This window comes from Propithecus coquereli, unplaced genomic scaffold (genome assembly GCF_000956105.1).
Source record: "Propithecus coquereli isolate 6110/MARCELLA unplaced genomic scaffold, Pcoq_1.0 Scaffold126, whole genome shotgun sequence".
Taxonomy (NCBI): Eukaryota; Metazoa; Chordata; class Mammalia; order Primates; family Indriidae; genus Propithecus; species Propithecus coquereli.
Genome location: NW_012136747.1, coordinates 2,041,446 through 2,060,974, shown reverse-complemented (window position 1 = coordinate 2,060,974; position 19,529 = coordinate 2,041,446). Strand labels below are relative to the sequence as shown.

Sequence of the window (19,529 nt, the reverse complement as noted above, 5' to 3'; positions counted from 1 at the left end):
GCCTGGAAGGAACAGATTCCAAAGGACCCGCAGGCCTTGGTCACACACCCACACCCTGCTGCCTGGAGCTCCCAAGAGGTGCAGGTCAGCAAGGCCCGGACCCAGAGGTCCAACCCAATCAGTGATGAGGGAGGCAGCAGGTCTGTCAGGGAGGGCCCCTGGCCCTGGGCTTCAAAACTCTGATTCCCCACATCATCCCACTGCAAGCGTGGGACAGGCCAGACAAGCACTGGTCATCTGGGGAAGTTCACTGAGCCTGTTTCTCCCGGCACTGATGGGCGGCAGGGGTGAGGTGATGGAGGAAAGAGCGAAGGATTCTGTAAGATAGTGTCTCCGGCTCTTCCAGCATCTCCCTCAACTCTAGGTTGGACTGTACCTGTCTTCTGCAACAACGCAACATTTTTATATCTGCACACAGGGACAGCTTACCGCCCCATTAGACCAGGGGGTGCCGGCTAAGACACACACAGAGCCTGCCCCTGCTTGCACCCTTGGCTCCTCAGCCCGGGCCTCTGTAGGCCTCACAACTCCTCGTGCTGCTCGGAACGGAGCCTCGTGGGTGAAGGCTCAGAATCCACCTTGTGACCGGCTCAACTCCACCTCTCCAAGCCCGAGTTTACTCACATGGGAAAGGGGAAGGTACCATCCACCTTTCAGTGTGGTGGGGAAATTTAAGGCAATGCATATGACGCAGCTTCAAAAAGACGCCCCAATCACTGTCAGTTTGTGTCCTGGCCCTTTACTCCCCTTGGTGAGAATGTGTGTGGAGGGTGGGGTGCACACTGGCACCCAGTGTTTCTCAACTCTGAATCTAAGGGAGTCAGGACAGAACTAGGAGAGAAAGACCAGGGCTGGTCTCCCTCAGTGCAGGTTCTGGGAAGCAAAGAAATTCCATTCTTCCCTGACCGGCATGACTTGCTGGCAGGATGGGGGCAGCACCCCAGGCAAGGCCCTGTCCAGGAATAAAGGCGGCTGCAACTGCGGCTCTCTGAGCAACATGTTCCCCTTTCTGTGCTGCCTCCTCTGCCTGTGTGCCAGGCCTCGCCCTGGCCCTGCCAGCTGCTGTGAGGGGACAGTAGGTGTAGGATGCCCCAAGCTGTGTGCTGCAGAGCCAGCAGGTTGGAGCAGGTATGCAGCAGTACTGACTCCGCGTTGCCAAGCCAACGCAAGGACGTGGGATGGTTGCTTGGCAACCCCACCCTCTCGGCCTCTCCTCCCCACTGGCTGCAGCTGCTGCTTTAGAGGCCTTTTGAAAATGATGGGCTGACCGTCCAGATGGTGAGGGCTGGAGCACACACTTCAGATGGATGTGGATGTAGCTGGGAACTCAACAGGGAGGGTAAAGAGGGGCCACCACACCCACCTTGCCACCGCCGATGCCCATGCCACAGTTGTTGAGCTTGAGCTCGTGTAGGGTGAAGCAGGCCGAGCTCTTGAGCAGGGCCTCGAAGCCTTGCACACCGTCGGGCCCGAATGCGTTGTCACTCAGGTCCAGCTCCACCAGCTGGGCCCCAGCTGTGATGAGTCCCTCCCCTAGAGAGATCTGGGCACAGAGGGAGCTCATGTCACATTCAGATGCCCAGCAGATGCTGCTTGTGTGCCAGGCCCAGCTGCCTTCAGGGGCCACCCAGGCTAGTGGGAAACTGGCACAGACAGACCATTTCAGTACAGACTTTTCCTTATTATACACCCAGATTAGAAACCCTGCGGAGGGCTCCTAACTCAGCCAGGAAGTGGAGCTTGTGTATGCATGGGGTGGTCTGGGAAGGCTCCCTGTAGGAGGTGGCATTTGAGCTCAGTCTGGACGAGAATCAGCTGGTCAATATAAAAAGATTTCAGGCAGCTGAAAAACGTGAGCCAAGAGACATAAGCATGATGAAGCAGGCTGTGTGCCTGGGGCGCAGCCAGCGGACTCCACAAGGGCCGAGGCATGGGTTTTGGCTGGAAGGGAAGTGAGGGGTCAACTCAGGTAAGATGCACGGGCACCTCTAGAACCTCGACCACTGGGCCAAGAACTGTGAACCTGAGCCTGAGAACACAGGCTTTGAGGTGGCTGAGGGACATGTGAGGCAGCAACACAGGCAACAGAGAGGGGCCTCCTGGCCAGTGTGGCAACAGGTATAGGAGAAGGAACTAAGCCCAATCACAGAGTAGGGGACCTGCAGACGGCGGGGGTCCTGGACGTGTGGAAGGATGGGGAGGCAGCACAAATGCCTCTAGGGTTTCTGGTGGTGACTGGGCAGACGGAGGTGGCTATCTCCAAGCCACGGCCGAGGACCAGATTTGGTAGGAGGGTGCTGAGCCTTCTTAGGAACCTACTGGGCTGGGGATGCCTATACCCCCCACTTCCCTTCAGGAAAAATGGTCAGAGGGAGGCAAAGAGGTGGCTCTGACAGAGACTGGGGACAGAACTGGGGCTAGGCAGGTGGTTTCTGGGCACAGGAATGCAGGAGGGGAGACACCGTGTCCCCACCCAGGCCGTGAAACAGTACCTGAGACAGTGTCCACTGCTCTCCCGTCACATGATGGCAAAGGTGGGATGCTCTCTGCCGCCCTGCCCACAGAAGGCCCAGCCCTGGCCATGTGGCCTTGACTGGTTTCCAGCCCCAAGCAGCCAAACCTTCTCAGATGCTGTGCCCCCCAACCTTTCCCGCACTTCCTGTCATCCCCTGACTCCGGGTTCTCTTATCCCCCTCTTAAGACTCATTCTCATCACTGGGAATAAGGAGATAAAGATACCTTCTCAAAGCCCGAGGAAATTAAATGCTAACACTTAAGTAAAACGACATGCACAATGAGAGACTCACAGTAAGTACGTAAAGGAAAGTTTCTTCACCCTCTTTTTTAACTTGAAATCCTTTACTTACAACCACCCAAGTGAATTTACTTAACCCACATTCTAAATCCTAGCCTCACCTGGTCTTGCCCGCCCTTCACCAACTTGCCCTCCACCTGCTCTGAGGGTTTCCTCAGTCCCCACTGGAGCCTCCCTCGGGACCAGCATAGACCCGCACACCCGATGACCCTGAGGTGTCTGCTGGACTGAAGCTCTTCACAAGTGAGGTTGGCGCACTGGCATCTCTAGACCCTCTGTGCTGGCCAGATGAATGAAGGCCTGAGAAAGAGGCCCGGCGCGGCCGTGGTGAGGGACTCAATGACATCGATGAGCACACTGATTGTCACCCCAGATGCTGCACCCTGAGGGGCTGTCAGGTGCCGGGCCCCAGACCGGGAGGTACACTTGAGAAGCTCAGGCAAGCCTTGTTCTATTCTGCATGACGCCCCCTCCACACACACACTCAGGGTAGGAATGTGACCCAAGCCAGTCTGAGCCCCAGGAATGGGGAAATGGGACACAGAGGCAGAAGGAAGCCACCAATGACAAGACCCAAAGCAAAAGGAGTGGTATGGAGAAAGAAAGTGGCCAGAGACGGACAGGGATGTGTGCAGGTGGAGGTCACGAGGGGCAGGACTGCAGGGTGCAGGGAGGTGATGCCAGGAAAACAAGGGCAATCTTGTCACGTTGGGGGTGAAATCCACGGTGAGCCAAACCACGCAGCTCAGCAGGAACCCAGGGATCCTTAGTCCCGGCTCTATATTCTCCCATCTGAGTCCTCACCCTGCGGCTCCCTCCCGTTATCTCCGTGCTCCCAGCCACACCTCTGGCAGGACACAGGGCATGTGCCGGGCTTCCCTAGCTTCCACTTCAGCCTCTCAGTCACCCACAGGGTTATCTTAGTGTCCAGAAAGAAGAAAGTATATGAGAAAAAGTCCTGGGAATTGCCGAGGGGTCCCTGTGCCTGGGGGAGGTGAGAAGAGAAGATCGCTCACTTACCAGGGCTGGTGGGATCTCGGACCGCAGCCTCCCCGTGAACATGTCGCTCCAGTGGCATCGCTGTGGCAGGAGCAGGAACAGAGGAGTTATCTGGAGAAAGACTCTCAGAGGCAGCCTAAAGTGAAGCCCTGTGGGCAGCACTTCATCCTGGTGACTTAGACTCCCCGAACAGTATGTGACTTCTCAATTTGGGCTTTGTCAGCAAAAAGCTGGACCCATTTTGACAGAAGCTATAGGGGACCTGGAGGCCTGTCCTCAAGACAAGCAGCCCCCGAGGGCCATAAGGGGATCAGCAGTAGTGTCAAGAAAACTCCTATCTGTCCAATCCTCTGGATGGACATGTGATGCGATTTTGGGTGACAGAGAACATGAAAGTAAACAATATGGGTCTAGGACTTGATAGGCATGGTGGCTCATGCCTGTAGTCCCAGCTACTCAGGTGGCTAAGGCAGGAGGATCACCTGAGCCCAGGAGTTTGAGGCTGCTGTGAGCTATGATGATGCCACTGCACTCCAGCCTGGGCGACAGACCCTGCCTCTAAAACAAAATAAAAATTTAAAAAGCCAAAAAACAATATGGGCTTCAGCATCAAGGAAGTTACTCTTTTTCAGGTATCTTTTCAACCCTCTGGCCACCTCTAGGAGAGGGCCAGCCTGAGGCTGTGGGCTTGCCCACCTCGCCACTTCAGCCCACTTGCCTTTGTAATAAAGGGATAGCAGGCCCTAGGCTCAGAGCCTTTAGGTGGCAACAGCATCAAATTAGAATTCAATAACACCAGTTTATTTCCTTTATTGTAAGCGATGCCAGTGTTCCATTTATGGAAGTGATATTTGTTTTGAAATCACTTAAAAGTTAGCTGATTTAAAGAAAGTATTAGGGGCTGGGCACAGTGGCTTATGCTTGTAACCCCAGCACAGGGGCACCTCAAGGGTCTGGACACAGGTCAGGGTTGTGGTGGTGTCAGCAGAAGTTTGTCCAAAGCAGCCTGGGCTTGCTAGCCCTGCAGATCTCACCTTCAACTCTGACTTCTTCTCTAAGGCCTTGGCGATGACCCTGGCTGCTTCGACGCCCACCGTGTTGCCCTCCAGGCGCAGAGCCTCCAAGCCATCAAAGTCTTCAATCTCTTTAATGACATCTTTAGCTGCCAGGGACCAAAGAACAGAAACTTAGGCTTTGGGAGTCATGAACAGCTAAGACAGGAGAGAGTTCAGCAACCACTTTGTCACTCAATAGTTATGGTGTACCTACCACGTCCAGAGCCTGGCTTACAAGGGAGGAACAGACTGGCTCACAGTCTAGCAGGAGACAGAGCTACACAGACAATTCCTCTGTAATCAGTGTTAAAACAAAGCATGTGGCCCGGTGCGGTGGCTCACGCCTATAATCCTAGCACTCTGGGAGGCCGAGGTGGGCGGATTGTTTGAGCTCAGGAATTCGAAACCAGCCTGAGCAAGAGCGAGACCCCGTCTCTACTAAAAATAGAAAGAAATTAATCGGACAACTAAAAATATATAGAAAAAATTAGCCGGGCATGGTGGCGCATTGCCTGTAGTCCCAGCTACTCGGGAGGCTGAGGCAGAAGGATCGCTCGAGCCCAGGAGTGTGAGGTTGCTGTGAGCTAGGCTGACGCCACAGCACTCACTCTAGCCCAGGCAAAAGAGTGAGACTCTGTCTCAAGAAAAAACAAAAAACAAGGCATGTATATTTGGTTTTTTGAAAATTTTTTTTTTTACAGACTCAGAAGTTCTTACTTATGGGCATGTATATTTGATTAGGAGTATCCAATGTAGATTAACAAATAATAAGATTTAGAAAATAAAAGAAGAAAAAAACAAGGCATGTATAAAATCTTTTCCCTTGGCAGCCAAGGTAAAAGAGCAACTAGCTGCTTGGAGCAAAGAAGACTTCACCACGTGGGTGGTATTTGTAGCGCCTCCAAGCATGGGCCGCACACCACGCCATCAGAGAAACAGCACCCAAGTCAGAGGGCTGGCAGGCACACCGAGTCAGAGGGCCGGCAGGCACACCGTCACAAAGGCCCTCATTGTTAAATGATTCATGGGGGGAGGGGGTGTTTGTTCATTACTGTACCATTTCTTTATGATGAAAAATTTCAAACCATCTGAACATCCACTAAGAAAGGACAGGTTAATTCACTGTGGCATATTATATAAATAGTTACACTAATGCCATTATGAATGGTGACACAGGTGTTTTTTCAACTTGGAAAATGTTCATGTTATAGTGATATGTGAAAAATGAGGTCATCCAACAGTGTGTGGTCTGATCACACTTTATAAATGTATGTATTAGGCCGGGTGCAGTGGCTCATGCCTATAATCCCAGCACTTTGGGAGGCCTAGGCAAAAAGATCACTTGAGGCCAGGAGTTCGAGATCAGGCTGGGGAACAGCAAGACCTCAGCTCTATAAAAAACTAAAAAAATTAGCCACACATGCTGGCTTGTGCCTGTAGTCCCAGCTATTCAAGAGGCTGAGGCAGGAGGATAGCTTGAGCCTGGGACTCGGAGGTTGCAGTGAGCTATGATGACGCCACTGCACTCTACCCTGGGTGAGAGAATAAACTCTGTCTCAAAAAATATATATAATTAAAGTAGCTTTTAAGGATCCATAATATAATGCAAATTTTTTTTGAAAAAGAACCCAGCTATGTTTAGAAAGAAAAAAACCCACAATGCACTAGAAAGAAAATGTACCAAAATTAACAGTAGCTATATCCCTGGGCTATGTGATAATGAGGATGTTTTTTTTCCTTCTTTGAATGTTTCTGTGCTTTATTAATGAACATGCATTAATTTTATAAGCTGAACAAAACACACAAGTTACATGAAATAAAAAAAGTCTAGTCTGGCTGGCATAGGTTGGAGCAGGATGATGCAACAGGGAAGAGACAGAGATGGGTATGGGAGATAAAATTTGAACTTGAGCTTCTGGCTATGAAGGTCACAGGGAGTCTTGAGAAAGGTCGGGACTTACAACCCATAAGGGGCTCCCTAAGAAGCTGCTGGAGGTGGCAGGGGGAGGAGAGTCTTTGTGTACACCTGCCACCCTGTCTCCACCACTGCAGTATTCCCACCTCAAAAACCCCTGCCTAACCTCCCCAGCCAGCAAATACCTCCACGCCAAAAGGCATCGCATGACCTGGATTTCTCAGGTGTAGGCCGCTACAATTTTACACGTGTTTAAATGATTACTTACTCACTACACGGTAACTCTATTAATACCATCTTCCTCACTTGTGACCTAATAAGGTCCATGAGAAAAGGGATTCCCTCTGCCTTTGCTCACCACTACATCCTCCCAGAGATGAGCATGTAACACTAACATGTGCGCTTTACATAAACTCATATATTCCCTACCGCATCTAATAACATAGTCACTATCACATATATTTTTACAACTGAGTAAATTGAGTGACTGAGATGACAGGCAAATGCCTACCAAGGACACACAGCTAGAAAGTGGTGACTGACATTTATTTTCCATTTCTCATTTCATGACAAAAAAGGTCAGACAGGTATCAACCTCCTATTTTCTGGGAGGGGAAGCTGAGATTTCAAGGAATGAAGCCAACTCTGCTCAGAGTTCTGAGAAAATGGCAGAGCCAGGCTTCAGACTGATTTTCCAAAACAGAGCCCATGTGCTCCTCCCCAAACCCTTGATTCTCTGCACAGCCATGGCTTCTATGCAGCCCCCAGCAGAGTAACCCCTTAACCTCACCCAGGAAAGCAGACCCAACCTTCTTGGGTGATCATCCTGGAACTGCATCTCCAGGGCCCACGTCCTAAGCCTTCTCTGCAACTGGCACCCAGGGCAGGGGCTGAGATGACCTCTCTGCCCTTTGGAAGTGTCACTCCAAAAGGAAGCCCCATCCAATATCTGGCGATTGGCCAGATCAGTGAGGAGGAGAGGCTGCTCCAGGGAATGCTCCCACAGTCCAGGACCCAAGGAGAGACTTAACTTATGCTATGCAAGTGACACAAGTACACAGATATATACATAATATGCTCTCGGAAAATCACAAGCACAGACCAAGCTTGGAAGGAAATGCACCAAAATGGGAAAAGCAGACTTGGAAGGGAGTGAGGGTCACAAGTGGGCTTGCCTCTCCCCTTGGCTTTCAATCCAAACAGGGTTTTCTGGTTTTTTTGAGACAGAGTCTTGCTCTGTTGGGCTGGAGTGCTGTGGCATCAGCTTAGCTCACAGCAACCTCAAACTCCTGGACTCAAGAGATCCTCCTGCCTCAGCCTCCGGAGTAGCTGGGACTACAGGTGTGCGCCACTACACATACAGAGGTCCTGGCTAATTTCTTTCTATTTTTTTAGTATAGACAGGGTCTTACTCTTGCTGAGTCTGGTCTCAAACTCCTAACCTCAAGCAATCCTCCTGCCTTGATTCCCAGAATGCTAGGATTACAAGTGTGAGCCACCATGCCCGGCCCCAAACAGAGTTTTGCATAAATGCAAAACACCATTCCTCATATAATAGGTCAGAGATGGGCCCCAGTCAGCCCTGAATAACCAACTGTCATCAGGCTGTATGACAGGACTTGCTCTTTCTAGCCTGTATCACCTCACAGAGTGAGAAGTTTGGGATGTTTATTACTCTGCCATGTAAAGCAGAAAGGCCTTTCTTTGGTCCTTAAATGACTTATTGGGGAGCAAAAGCGGCCTTGTCCTAATCATCAGCTCAGTGGCCTCCTCGCACACTGCTCACTCCCAGCCAGAACAGTCTCCTGAGCCCACAGTCAGGCCTCCAGGCTCCTTGGTACAGCACGCGAGGGCCTGTGCCCTGGGCTCCCTACAGGATGCTGACTTCCTTTCTCCCAAGCCTACCATGTGTCTCAACTCCTGTGTCTCATTCACATGGCTCTCCCTGCCTGCTATGCAATTTCTCCTTCAGATCACCCTTTAAGGATAATTCAAGTACCACCTCATCCACAGAGATTTCCTGGGCCCCTGAAGCTAAGAGTGATCCCTCTCCTGCCTTACTTCCCAGAGCCTTTTGTTCACCTGCTTTGTTAAGAGTACGTTTACATTTTGCCGCCTATTACTTATCCGGGTACCTCATTCCTATTCCAGATTCAGTGCTCCTTACAGGTTGGATAAGCTGGACACCCCTGGTGATCTACAAAATGGGAGACACCATGTCCTGCCTGTGCTGTTGAAGTGAAGTCCCTGCACAGATTTTAGAGCCAGACAAACTTGAGCTCAAACCCAGCTCCACTACTTTTTTTTTTTTTTTTTTTATCTTTTTATCATTTTAAGTACATAGCTTGGCCGGGTGTGGTGGCTCATGCCTGTAATCCTAGCGCTCTGGGAGGCCGAGGCGGGCAGATCGTTTGAGCTCAGTAGTTCGAGACCAGCCTGAGCAAGAGCGAGACTCCGTCTCTACTAAAAAAATAGAAAGAAATTAGCTGGACAACTAAAAATATATATATAAAAAAAATTAGCTGGGCATGGTGGTGCATGCCTGTAGTCCCAGCTACTTGGGAGGCTGAGGCAGGAGGATCGCTTGAGCCCAGGAGTTTGAGGTTGCTGTGAGCTAGGCTGAAGCCATGGCACTCTAGCCTGGGCGACAGTGAGACTCTGTCTCCAAAAAAAAAAGTACATAGCTTGATCAACTTTTCACATACAATTGATTAACCACCATTACAAGCAAGGAACAAAACACATTTCTATCACCCCCAAAAAGTACCCTATCTCCCTTTGCAGTCAGTCCCCTCCCTTCATCCCCAGTGAACCACTGATCTCAATTTTGTTCCTACAGTTTTGCTTTTTCAAGAGTGTCATATAAACGGAATCATATAGCATATGGCCTTTTTTTTTGTTTTTTTGAGACAGGGTCTTACTCTGTTGCCCAGGCTGGAGTGCCATGGCTTCATCATAGCTCACTATAACCTCAAACTCCTGGGCTCAAGGGATCCTCCTGCCCAGCTCCACTATTTAAAGTTATACCTTTAGGCAAGTCATATCACCTCTCTAAGACTCAATTTTCCAATCTGTAAAATGGAGATAAAACCTATCTGAAGAGATTCTGTGAAGATAAACTGAGATACTATTTGTATGGCACTTAACACCCTTGCCTGACACAGTGTTAGAATCAAATCCATGTTGACTGAACTGAGCTCAATGTCTAATCAGAAGCACAGAACAGGGATTTAGCTGGACCTCAGTTAAAATCCTGGCCCTGATATTTACTAGATGTGTGACCTTGGGCAAGTTACTAAAGTCTTCTAAGTCCTTTTTCCTCATTTATAAGATGGTAACATTCTCACCTACCACCCACAGGAATGATTTAAGGAACAAAAGTGGCAAAAGCACAGGGAGGACCTCTATACATGTTAAGGCCCTACAGAGATGTCAGGAATGTGCATCACCATGCACCCAGCAACCCAAGGACTCAGCAGTCTCTGACCCAGGGGCGGGGAGCAAGGCTGCCTGCACAGCGTGACAACCAGGCAAGTCCAGACCAGTTTCCCTGGTTGGGCCAGAACCCCGAGAGGCCTTACAAGTACTGATGTGGGTGCCTGCACTTCTAGATGCTAGAAGATTCAGGGTTGGTCACTGCCAGCCAAGCCTTGGCCAGGGATGAAAAGGCAGGGTCTGCTTTCTGGTTCCTAGTTCTCTGTGGTCCCAGCACCTGTACACACATAAGCATCCATCTCTCTCCCAGGGGCATCTGGTTGCATGGACCAGCTCCTCCCAAGAGGGTCCCAGATTGTTGTTTTACTGCAGCCCCACAAGGGCCACAGGCCTGGGGCAGGCAGCAGATACTCCCAGACTCACTGGGATGATGGGGGTAAAGGTGGGGTGGGAAGAATATCAGATCTGAAGTCAAACATTGGGGGCTATGCCTTGGGATGACGGCTAACTGTGGCCCCTCATTACCTACTATCCCCTCCTTCTGAGAGATAAAGGGGCCGTGCACAAAGGGATGCCCACTGCAAACACACAGAGCAGCACAGAAGCTTCTGGGTGAATGATCTTTGAGCATCATTGTTAGAATGGGCCCAGCGATACCTCTCAGAGCTCCTAGGACAAATAATGGGGACAACATAGCTAAAAGAGCCTAAGAACTAGTAAGTGTTCACCACATTCCCTTTCTTCCCCTTAACAAACCAGTGCTAGGCCGGGTGCGGTGGCTCACACCTGTAATCCTAGCACTCTGGGAGGCCAAGGCAGGATGATCTCTCAAGGTCAGGAGTTCAAGACCAGCCTGAACAAGAGCGAGACCCCATCTCTACTAAAAGTAGAAAGAAATTAGCTGGACAACTAAAAATGTATATAGAAAAATTAGCTGGGCATGGTGGCGCATGCTTGTAGTCCCAGTTACTCAGGAGGCTGAGGCAGGAGGATCGCTTGAGCCCAGGAGTTGGAGGTTGCTGTGATCTAGGATGACACCACAGCCCTCCAGCCTAGGCAACAGAGTGAGACTCTGTCTCAAAAAAAAAAAAAAAAAACCAGTGCAAGAACACCCATGAACTTACCATCTTCTGCAGTGTTGAGTTTGAGACTCTTGCCCTTGAAACTCAGTTGTCCTCCGGCCACCTGGGTTTTGGCCAGTGTCTCTGCCAGCTTGGCAATGTCTTCGGAGGCCATGTTGGTCACGATAGTGGGCTCCCCTGGAGATCTGTAAACTGAGGAGGCCAAAGTTGTGTTAAGAGAGAGGAGTCTCAGAGTCATCGGCCCTTTTCTAGACCAGCTACTTGGGTTGGCCTGCTCAAGTCTTAGGAGGCTGAAACTATGGAGTTCTGTCCATCAAATCGACCTTGGAAGAGTCATCTTGGAGTCAGGCCGGTCCAGAGCCCCACATGCCACTGGGCCTGAACCAAGAGCAAGCCTGGGCCTGGGCACTTGATAACTTTGAGGTACGGAGCTGCCACTCCTGCTTATGCCCTCACCTCTGCAGCAATGTGAGTGCCAATGACACGTGCGGGCTGCTGCACTGGGCTGACACCAGGCGCGGAACTGTTCCCCAAGTTGAGAAGGGACAAAAACACTATCGAGACCCACATGCCCCAGAGCCAATGGCTGAAACCACAAAGGTGCTACATTTACCCCAAGAAGAGGCAGATGCTATGGGGCAGTGGGAGCCAATGGGGCCTGAACCAGCCAGGAGAGGCCAGCGCTTGTGGAGGTTAACAGACACACGTGCATTTTGCCTCCTGGAGCCCAGGCCATCCCCGGAAGCTGCTAAAAACCGAGGTTTGAAATATGGAGGAACCCAGAAAGGAGAGGAACCCCAGTCCTGCTTGCCACCCATAGCATGGCCCACTTCAACTGATTCCCTGGAAGGAGCCTGAGACACCCCAGTGGGGGCCCCCCTCGTACTGTCCCTGGGGACTTTTACACTGGAACTGTGCCCGGCATGCACAGAGCCTTGAGGTATCTACCATGTAGATCATTCCTTAATTTGTTCTTTCTTTCCTGCATGACTTACAGGTTTTTTGGTTAGAAAAACTCTCCATGTAATTAATATGGTAAGCAACTTTTCCTTTAAATCTACTTAGAATTGCCATGGTTCTTATTAAAATTGTACATGATTAAAGCCTTTCCCTTATTCTCCAAAAAAAAAAAAAAGAAAGAAGAAAAGAAAAAAGAAAGAGCAGTCTCCTGGGGTCCCTGGTAGTGGGGACAGGGTAGGACTTCAGTTATCTCAGGAGCCAGACCCCCTCTCCCTCTGCTATGAAGACCCCAGAACTAAACCACTGGAGAAATGAGAACAGCATTAGAGAAAGAACAGTTTTAGAAAGGTGGAGGAGATAGTAAGAGAGCAGAAAAATCATGTTTTAGCCTACAAAGATTTACCACCTTACTACAAATCCTCCTCTACCAAACTATCCCAGTTGGGACACCCAGCAAAACCATGTGAATTGCCCATTTTCTGGACTGTCCAGAGAACGGCAGTCAAGTCCCAAACCAATGGCTACAAAGAGTCTACACCAAGCACACACCTGCCTCATCATCTTGGCTGCTCTCTGTCTGAGGGTCCCATTCCTCAAACAGGACATAGATGGCTACGGGATCCAGGTCATCCATGCCAGGGAATGCCCCACTGCCCATGCTGGCATGACTCTGGGGGTGGGGCACAGGGGTCAGCCCACTGCACGTCTGATTTCAAACCTGGCCAGGAGATTGGGCAGGCCATGGTGGCCCCTCAGGGTTCCTAGGAGACCAGAGGTCTCTACATCACAACGGCCACCATCACAATAGGTCAGAGACAGAGCTACTGGAAAAAGGAACTTCCAGCCTGGAGCTCAGCACACTGACAGAATGAACAGCTCCATTTCCCCTTTGGGGGAGTGAAGGGAAACCAAGGAAGAGTAACATGGGGGCAGAACTAGGAAGTGCTAGCTGGGCGCGGTGGCTCCTGCCTGTAATTCTAGCACTCTGGAAGGCTGAGGCAGGAAGATTGCTTGAGGTCAGGAGTTTGAGACTAGCCTGATCAAAAAAGAGACCCTAGCCAGGCGTGGTGGCTCACTCCTGTAATCCTAGCACTCTGGGAGGCCGAGGCAGGAGGATCATTTGAGCTCAGGAGTTCGAGACCAGCCTGAGCAAGAGTGAGACCATCGTCTCTACCAAAAAAAATGGAAAGAAATTAATTGGACAGCTAAAAATATATGTAGAAAAAATTAGCCGGGCATGGTGGCGCGTGCCTGTGGTCCCAGCTACCCGGGAGGCTGAGACAGTAGGATTGCTTGAGCCCAGGAGTTCGAGGTTGCTGTGAGCTAGGCTGATGCCACGGCACTCACTCTAGTCCGGGCAAAAGAGTGAGACTCCGTCTCAAAAAAAAAAAAAAAATCCTGCCCTTTCGAAACGTGTGTTACAAATGAGATATTTAGTATATTAGACAGTGATAAAAATAAACAGAGAAGGGGGTCAGTAGTTTTCTTTTGGAGGGGGTTGCAATTTAAAGTAGAATGACTAGAGAAGGCATTATTAGGAAAGAAGCAATTAAAGACCTGAAGGACACGAGGGATTGGGCCATGCAGACAACTGGGGGAAGAGCATTCCCGCAAAGGGAACAGCAAATGCAAAGGCTCTTGTGGGGGAAATGGGGCTGGAGCACAGACAGGTGAGGAAAAAAGAGGTAAGACATGAGAAAAGAGAGTGAACAAGGACCATATGAAGAACTGTGGCTTTCACTATGAGTGACAAGGAGAGCCACTGGAGAGTTTCTAGCAGACAAGAGGAGTGACCTGACCTACGTTTTGACAGGATCACTCTATCTGCATATGGCCTGCAGTTTAGAAGGTGCTCAACAGAGTAACGGGATGAAATTGAATAAAATTAACCAGAAACTCCACCACCTCTTGCAGTCCTGGGATGGGATAATTTGAAGCTACAGTAGTGGTGGTAGGGCTCCAGATGGACTAGGAACACAGAACTTCTCAGCTGGAAGGGGCCCATTCCTCAGTCTAGGAGAGACAGAGAGATGCATGCGCTCTCCTGCACACCTCGCTCACTTTAAAGACTAGGAAACCAGAGCACAGAGGAATGAGTTGATTTGTCCAAGGTCAGCAAGAGTCAGCGGCAGAGCAAAGATAAACGTCCTCTCCCTTCTCTGCAGCGGCGTCGGAGACTCCCTGAGGTGCACATCCACGCTCCTGCAAAGCGTCAGTGGTGACTCACACCGATCCCGGGGGCAGCGACGCCGCCCCGGGTCCCCCGCGGTCGGGGGCCTATTGGGAGGCGGCGGCGGAGGGCGACGGACGCGCGAACACAGATCATCAATGACAGGCGGGCAGCGCGGGAGCCCCATCTGGGATGCCCGGCGGACTCGCGCCGCCTCCAGTTCACATCGATGTTAATGTGAGACGCCACTGCTGGCAGCTGCAGGTTGGGCGAGTCAGACGCCCTCTCTAGGCCTCAGTTTCCTCACTTGTGAAAAGGGCCAGCGCCGCCCAGCACCCCCACTCTCTCTGCCATCCCTCCGCGCTCGGCCGTCGAAGGCGCAGCGGAGGAGGTTGAGGGGGCGGGCAGAAGGCCCTCAGGGGCGCACACCTTCCTCGCCCGGGTGCAGGGCCGCTCCGCGCCCCCACCCCATCCCAGGCAGGTGACGGGGAAAGGAGAGGGACCCTGACCCTACCGTAAACAGGCGGCGCCGCCGCCGCGTGGGGCGACCGGAGCGCGCGCGTCCGCCCGGCGGGGCGGGGACTGATTTCGGGTCCGGGTCAGGTCAGGTCGGGGTCGCCACCTCTGGGTCCAGCGGCCCAGATGGCCAGCCCTCCAGTCTGTCCGCTCACCGGGGCTGCTAGTCACCCGCCTCTCCCCAACCACCTGCTCACCGTACGGCAGCAAATGATGGCGGAGGAGGAGGATTTTGAAAGCCGGCAGTTTCTTTCCTCCGATTTGATTTGTCAGAGGCCCCGGCGGGCCGGCCGGGCCCGCACGCGCGGCCTGTCGGGTGTGGTAGTCCAGTGCGCGGCGCGGGGCGCGGCGGGGCGCGCTCCTCGGACTACCAGTCCCATGGCGCCTCGCGTCCGAGCGCCACCTCCTCCCTGCTCGCCCTCCCTTTTCGGCTTCTGGCTCTTTCTCGCGGAGAGCGCAGGGCGGTGGTTAGCGGCGAGCGCCGGGGGAGACTACGAATCCCCCAGTACCTTGCGGCCCGGCGGCTCAGTCCTTCCGGGAACGCTCCTATTCGCGCAGGTTCTTCGACCCAGGCCGGGGCTGCCGAAGGCGTGGCTGGGTCCCTTCAGTAAGATATAGGCGTCCGTTTCCTGAAAGAAAAGACTCCCTTTTTCTCTCCCATGAAATTGAAAGAGCATTCGAAGGTTTCCACATACATATTCACCAATTACTTGATAATTAAAAAGAGGAAATAGTAACTCCATCGTAGAGAAATTCTGCGGACCCCACCTTAACCTAGAGGTCTACCTTAACATCAGTAACAGGACAGACTGACATCCATGGCACCCCTTCTGATGTGATGCATCGAGGACACAGCATCGTCGGTCCAGTCAACAATGCGGAAAATTAATCGTTAGGAAACAGCACAGAAACCCAAGCTGAGGGACATGCTTAGGTACAGAATAACTGGTCTGTACCCTTGCAAGAAAAGCTGAGGAAGTATTGCCTATTAAAGGAAGCTAATAGGACAAGACAGGCTGGGCGAGGTGGCTGACCCTGTAATCCTAGCAATCTGGGAGGCCGAGGCAGGAGGATGGCTTAAACTCAGGAGTTCTATACCAGCCTGAGCAAGAACAAGACCCTGTCTCTACTAACAACAGGAAAAACTAACCCGGCGCAGTGGCACTGCCTGTCATCCCAGCTACTCTGAAGGCTGAGGCAGGAGGATTCCTTAATCCCAGGAGTTTGAGGTTACAGTGAGCTATCATGATGTCACTGCACTCTAGCCCAGGCAACAGAGCCAGACTTTGTCTCAAAAAAAAAAAAAAAAAAAAACACAAATAGGGTCAGGTGAGGTGGTGCACCCCTGTAATCCCAGCACTTTGGGAGGTGGAAGGAGGAAGATCGCTTGAGCCCAGAAGTTCAAAGTTGCAGTGAGCTATGATCCCGCCACTGCACTCCAGCCTGGGCAACAGAGTGAGACCCTGTCTCGCGCGCACACACACACACACACACACACACAAATAGCTTTCTTTCTTTTTTTTTTTTTCAAATAAGATAGGGTCTTGGCTAGGCATGGTAGCTCACACCTATAATCCTAGCACTCTGTAAGGCCAAGGTGGGAGGATTGCTTGAGGCCAGGAATTTGAGACCAGCCTGAGCAAGAGCAAAACCCCATCTCTACAAAAAAATAGAAAAATCAGCCGGCCATGGTGGCTTGTGCCTATAGTCCCAGCTACTCTGGTGGCTGAGGCAGGAGGTTTGCTTGAGCCTAGGAGTTTGAGGTTACAGTGAGCTGTGATGATGCCACTGCACTCTAGCTGGGTGACAGAGCAAGACCCTGTCTCAAAAAGAAAAAAGATAGGGTCTTGCTGTGTTGCCCAGGCTGGTCTCAAACTCCTAGCCATTGCACTCTACCCAGGCTGACAGAGGGAGACTCTGTCTCAACAAAAAAAAGGAAATTGAATCTCCCTCCTCACTCCCCCCATATTAAATAAATTAAATAAAATTTAAAAAGAGCATTTTAACCATTATGTTTTAACCTGTGTTAGTTATTCATATAAATACTTCAACCAATACAGAACGGGATAAAGAGAAAAGTAAACATACTCTAAACTCTAGTACTCAGAAATAATCACTGTCAACATATACACCCTTCTTTTCCAGAGTTACCTCTCACAAGTCAGCCTACTCATGCTTTTGCTTTGCCTGCAATTTGGAGTTAAACAGGTGTGCGAGATCCTTTTGCACAGCTAATTTAATTTTTACAACTACAAAGGAAGTGGGCATCATTACCACCCTTCCCAGCATAAAGAGGAGAAAACTCCAGATCAAATGTAACTTTCCTGGTTCACAAAGTTACCGAGATGTGAGTCCCTTTCCACTCTCCCTCTCCTTTTCTGCCTAAGGCCCATGTCAAATGCCACTTAATCCAGGAGGCTTTTGTACATCACTCTAGTCAGAATTAGCCTCACCCTCCTGTAGGTACCCACAGCAGTTGGTCTGTGGCTCTGAAGGCTTTTTCAGAGTTTATAGTGTTCTTGGTGGCTTCCTCCTCAGCCTGGGAGGGTCTCTGGGGCAGGAGCTGAATCCGTCTTGGCAGGATCCTCTCTGGGCCTGGCCTGTCATAGGTGCTTCAGGTTTCCTCATTTAAACCGGATATCAGTCAGGGTCACTGGATGTTTGCTTAAAATAAGTCATCTAGCTGGAAATGGTGGAATGCACCTGTGGTCCCAGCTACTTGGAGGCTGAAGCAGGAGGATCACTTGTGCCCAGGAATTTCAGGTTGCAGTGAGATATGATGATGCCACTGTACTCTTGATCAGGAGACAGAGTGAGACTTTGTCTCAAAACACTAAAGTAAAATGAGTCATCTGAAGCCAGACATGGTGGCTCACACCCAAAATCCCAGCACTTTGGGAGGCCCAGGTGGGAGGATCGCTTGAGCCCAGGAGTTCGAGACCAGCCTGGGCAATATAGCAAGACCTCATCTCTACAAAAATTAAATTAACAAATTAGCCAGGTATGATGGCACACACCTGTGGTCCCAGCTACTCAGGAGGCTGAGGCAGGAGGATTGCTTGAGCCCAGGAAGGACTGTGATGCTGCAGTGAGCTGTGATCCTGACATTGCATTCCAGCATGGGTGACAGAGGAAGACCTTGTCTCAAAAAAAAAAAAAAAGTGATCCAAATAGCCTGAGATGTGCTCCCAATTAGGCCTAATGCTAATCCTATGCTGCTTCCAGCTAGGACTGATCACATCAATCTGGATTTTCCTTGGGGTGATGCCCAGGCTCCCTTTTCTAGTTTTACTTGAGACTTCCTTTGGCCCTCAGAGACCTCCCAAAAGGGAAGAGGAAGGTAGGTGGCAGAACATCTTAGGTGATCTTCCTCTCCTCATCCAGCTGATTTGTGGGAAGTTCAGAACTGGAAAGGAATTCTTAGCAGGAATTCAATAGCCTTCAAGGGCCAAGGAGGTAGAAAGAAGTAATGAGGCCTGGAGGGACTTATGGAGAATTGGAAAGTAGATGTTCTGCCTGAAGGTGTTCCTGGTTCAAAGCTAAAAATCCCAAACTCAGCCTGACAGCACACACCCTAGCAATTGAGATTCTGTTACTCCTATATCTAGGTTCTATCTTAAACCCCTTTACAAATGGGGAGACAGGTTTAAAAAGGAGAAAGGGGTTTGCCCAAGGTTGCACAGTGAGTCAGAGGAATCAAGAATCATCACTGTTTCCAAGCAACACACTTGTCATCTTCTCTCTCTCTTTCTCTCTCTCTCCCACCCTTTCTCCAACTTTCTCTCTTTCAAGTTATCCCTTAGGAGATAGTCTGCCTGGCCTTAGAAGTGGAATCATAGCCTTTGACAGGTGGCCCTCCTAGGCCACCCCTGTCTTCATTTCAACAGGTAAAGAACTGTGGCCCTGAGAGGTCCAATAGCCTGCCCAAATTAAACCATGAAACCACAGGAGACAGTGGTAGCCAGGTCTCTGGCTCCTTTTCAACACACACACAAAACAAATCACTGTGAGGTGTGTATGAGGGGAATAAAGAGAGGGGGAGTGTTCCAGACCTTTCTCTGTTGTGCTTTTTCTTTTTTTAAAAGAATGTTTTGAAGACAAAAACAGGCTGCCTCTGATTAGTTTACTTAACTGAATGTTTTAAATTCCATTCTGGTGCATGAAAGCAAACTTAATTGCCAATTGTAAATGGAATAAATAACAATATTTATGCTGCTTTCCTGAAAAACTACCAAGGCTGCTGACTTGCCATTTAGTCTGATCAAAAACAAATGGCTAGGCTGGGCACGGTGGCTCAGGCCTATAATCCTAGCACTCTGGGAGGCCGAGGTGCATGGATAGTTTGAACTCAGGAGTTCCAGACCAGCCTCAGCAAGAGTGAGATCCCCCTGTCTCTACTAAAAATAGAAAGAAATTAGCTGGACAACTAAAAATATATAGAAAAAATTAGCCGAGGATGGTGGCGCATGCCTGTAGTCCCAGCTACCTGGGAGGCTGAGGTAGAAGGATCACTTGAGCCCAGGAGTTTGAGGTTGCTGTGAGCTAGGCTGACGCCACGGCACTCTAGCCCAGGCAACAGAGC

The 19,529-nt window shown here is 50.6% G+C and overlaps 1 protein-coding gene across 2 annotated transcripts in view; it reads right to left on the bottom strand.

The window, feature by feature from the left end:
• Positions 1 to 15,217, bottom strand: part of RANGAP1 (Ran GTPase activating protein 1) — a 30,686-nt gene extending 15,469 nt beyond the window's left edge. For both annotated transcript variants that reach the window (XR_001137200.1, XM_012638113.1), the window contains exons 1-5: positions 14,946 to 15,217; positions 11,344 to 11,493; positions 4,849 to 4,976; positions 3,836 to 3,895; positions 1,364 to 1,543 (exon numbers count right to left, since the gene is read on the bottom strand). Coding sequence is in view for 1 of the 2 variants with exons in the window: in XM_012638113.1 (XP_012493567.1) it covers positions 1,364 to 1,543; positions 3,836 to 3,895; positions 4,849 to 4,976; positions 11,344 to 11,455 (480 nt within the window). In the remaining variant the exon portion in view is untranslated. The remainder of the gene's footprint in view (positions 1 to 1,363; positions 1,544 to 3,835; positions 3,896 to 4,848; positions 4,977 to 11,343; positions 11,494 to 14,945) is intronic.
• Between the last annotated feature and the right edge of the window lie 4,312 nt (positions 15,218 to 19,529).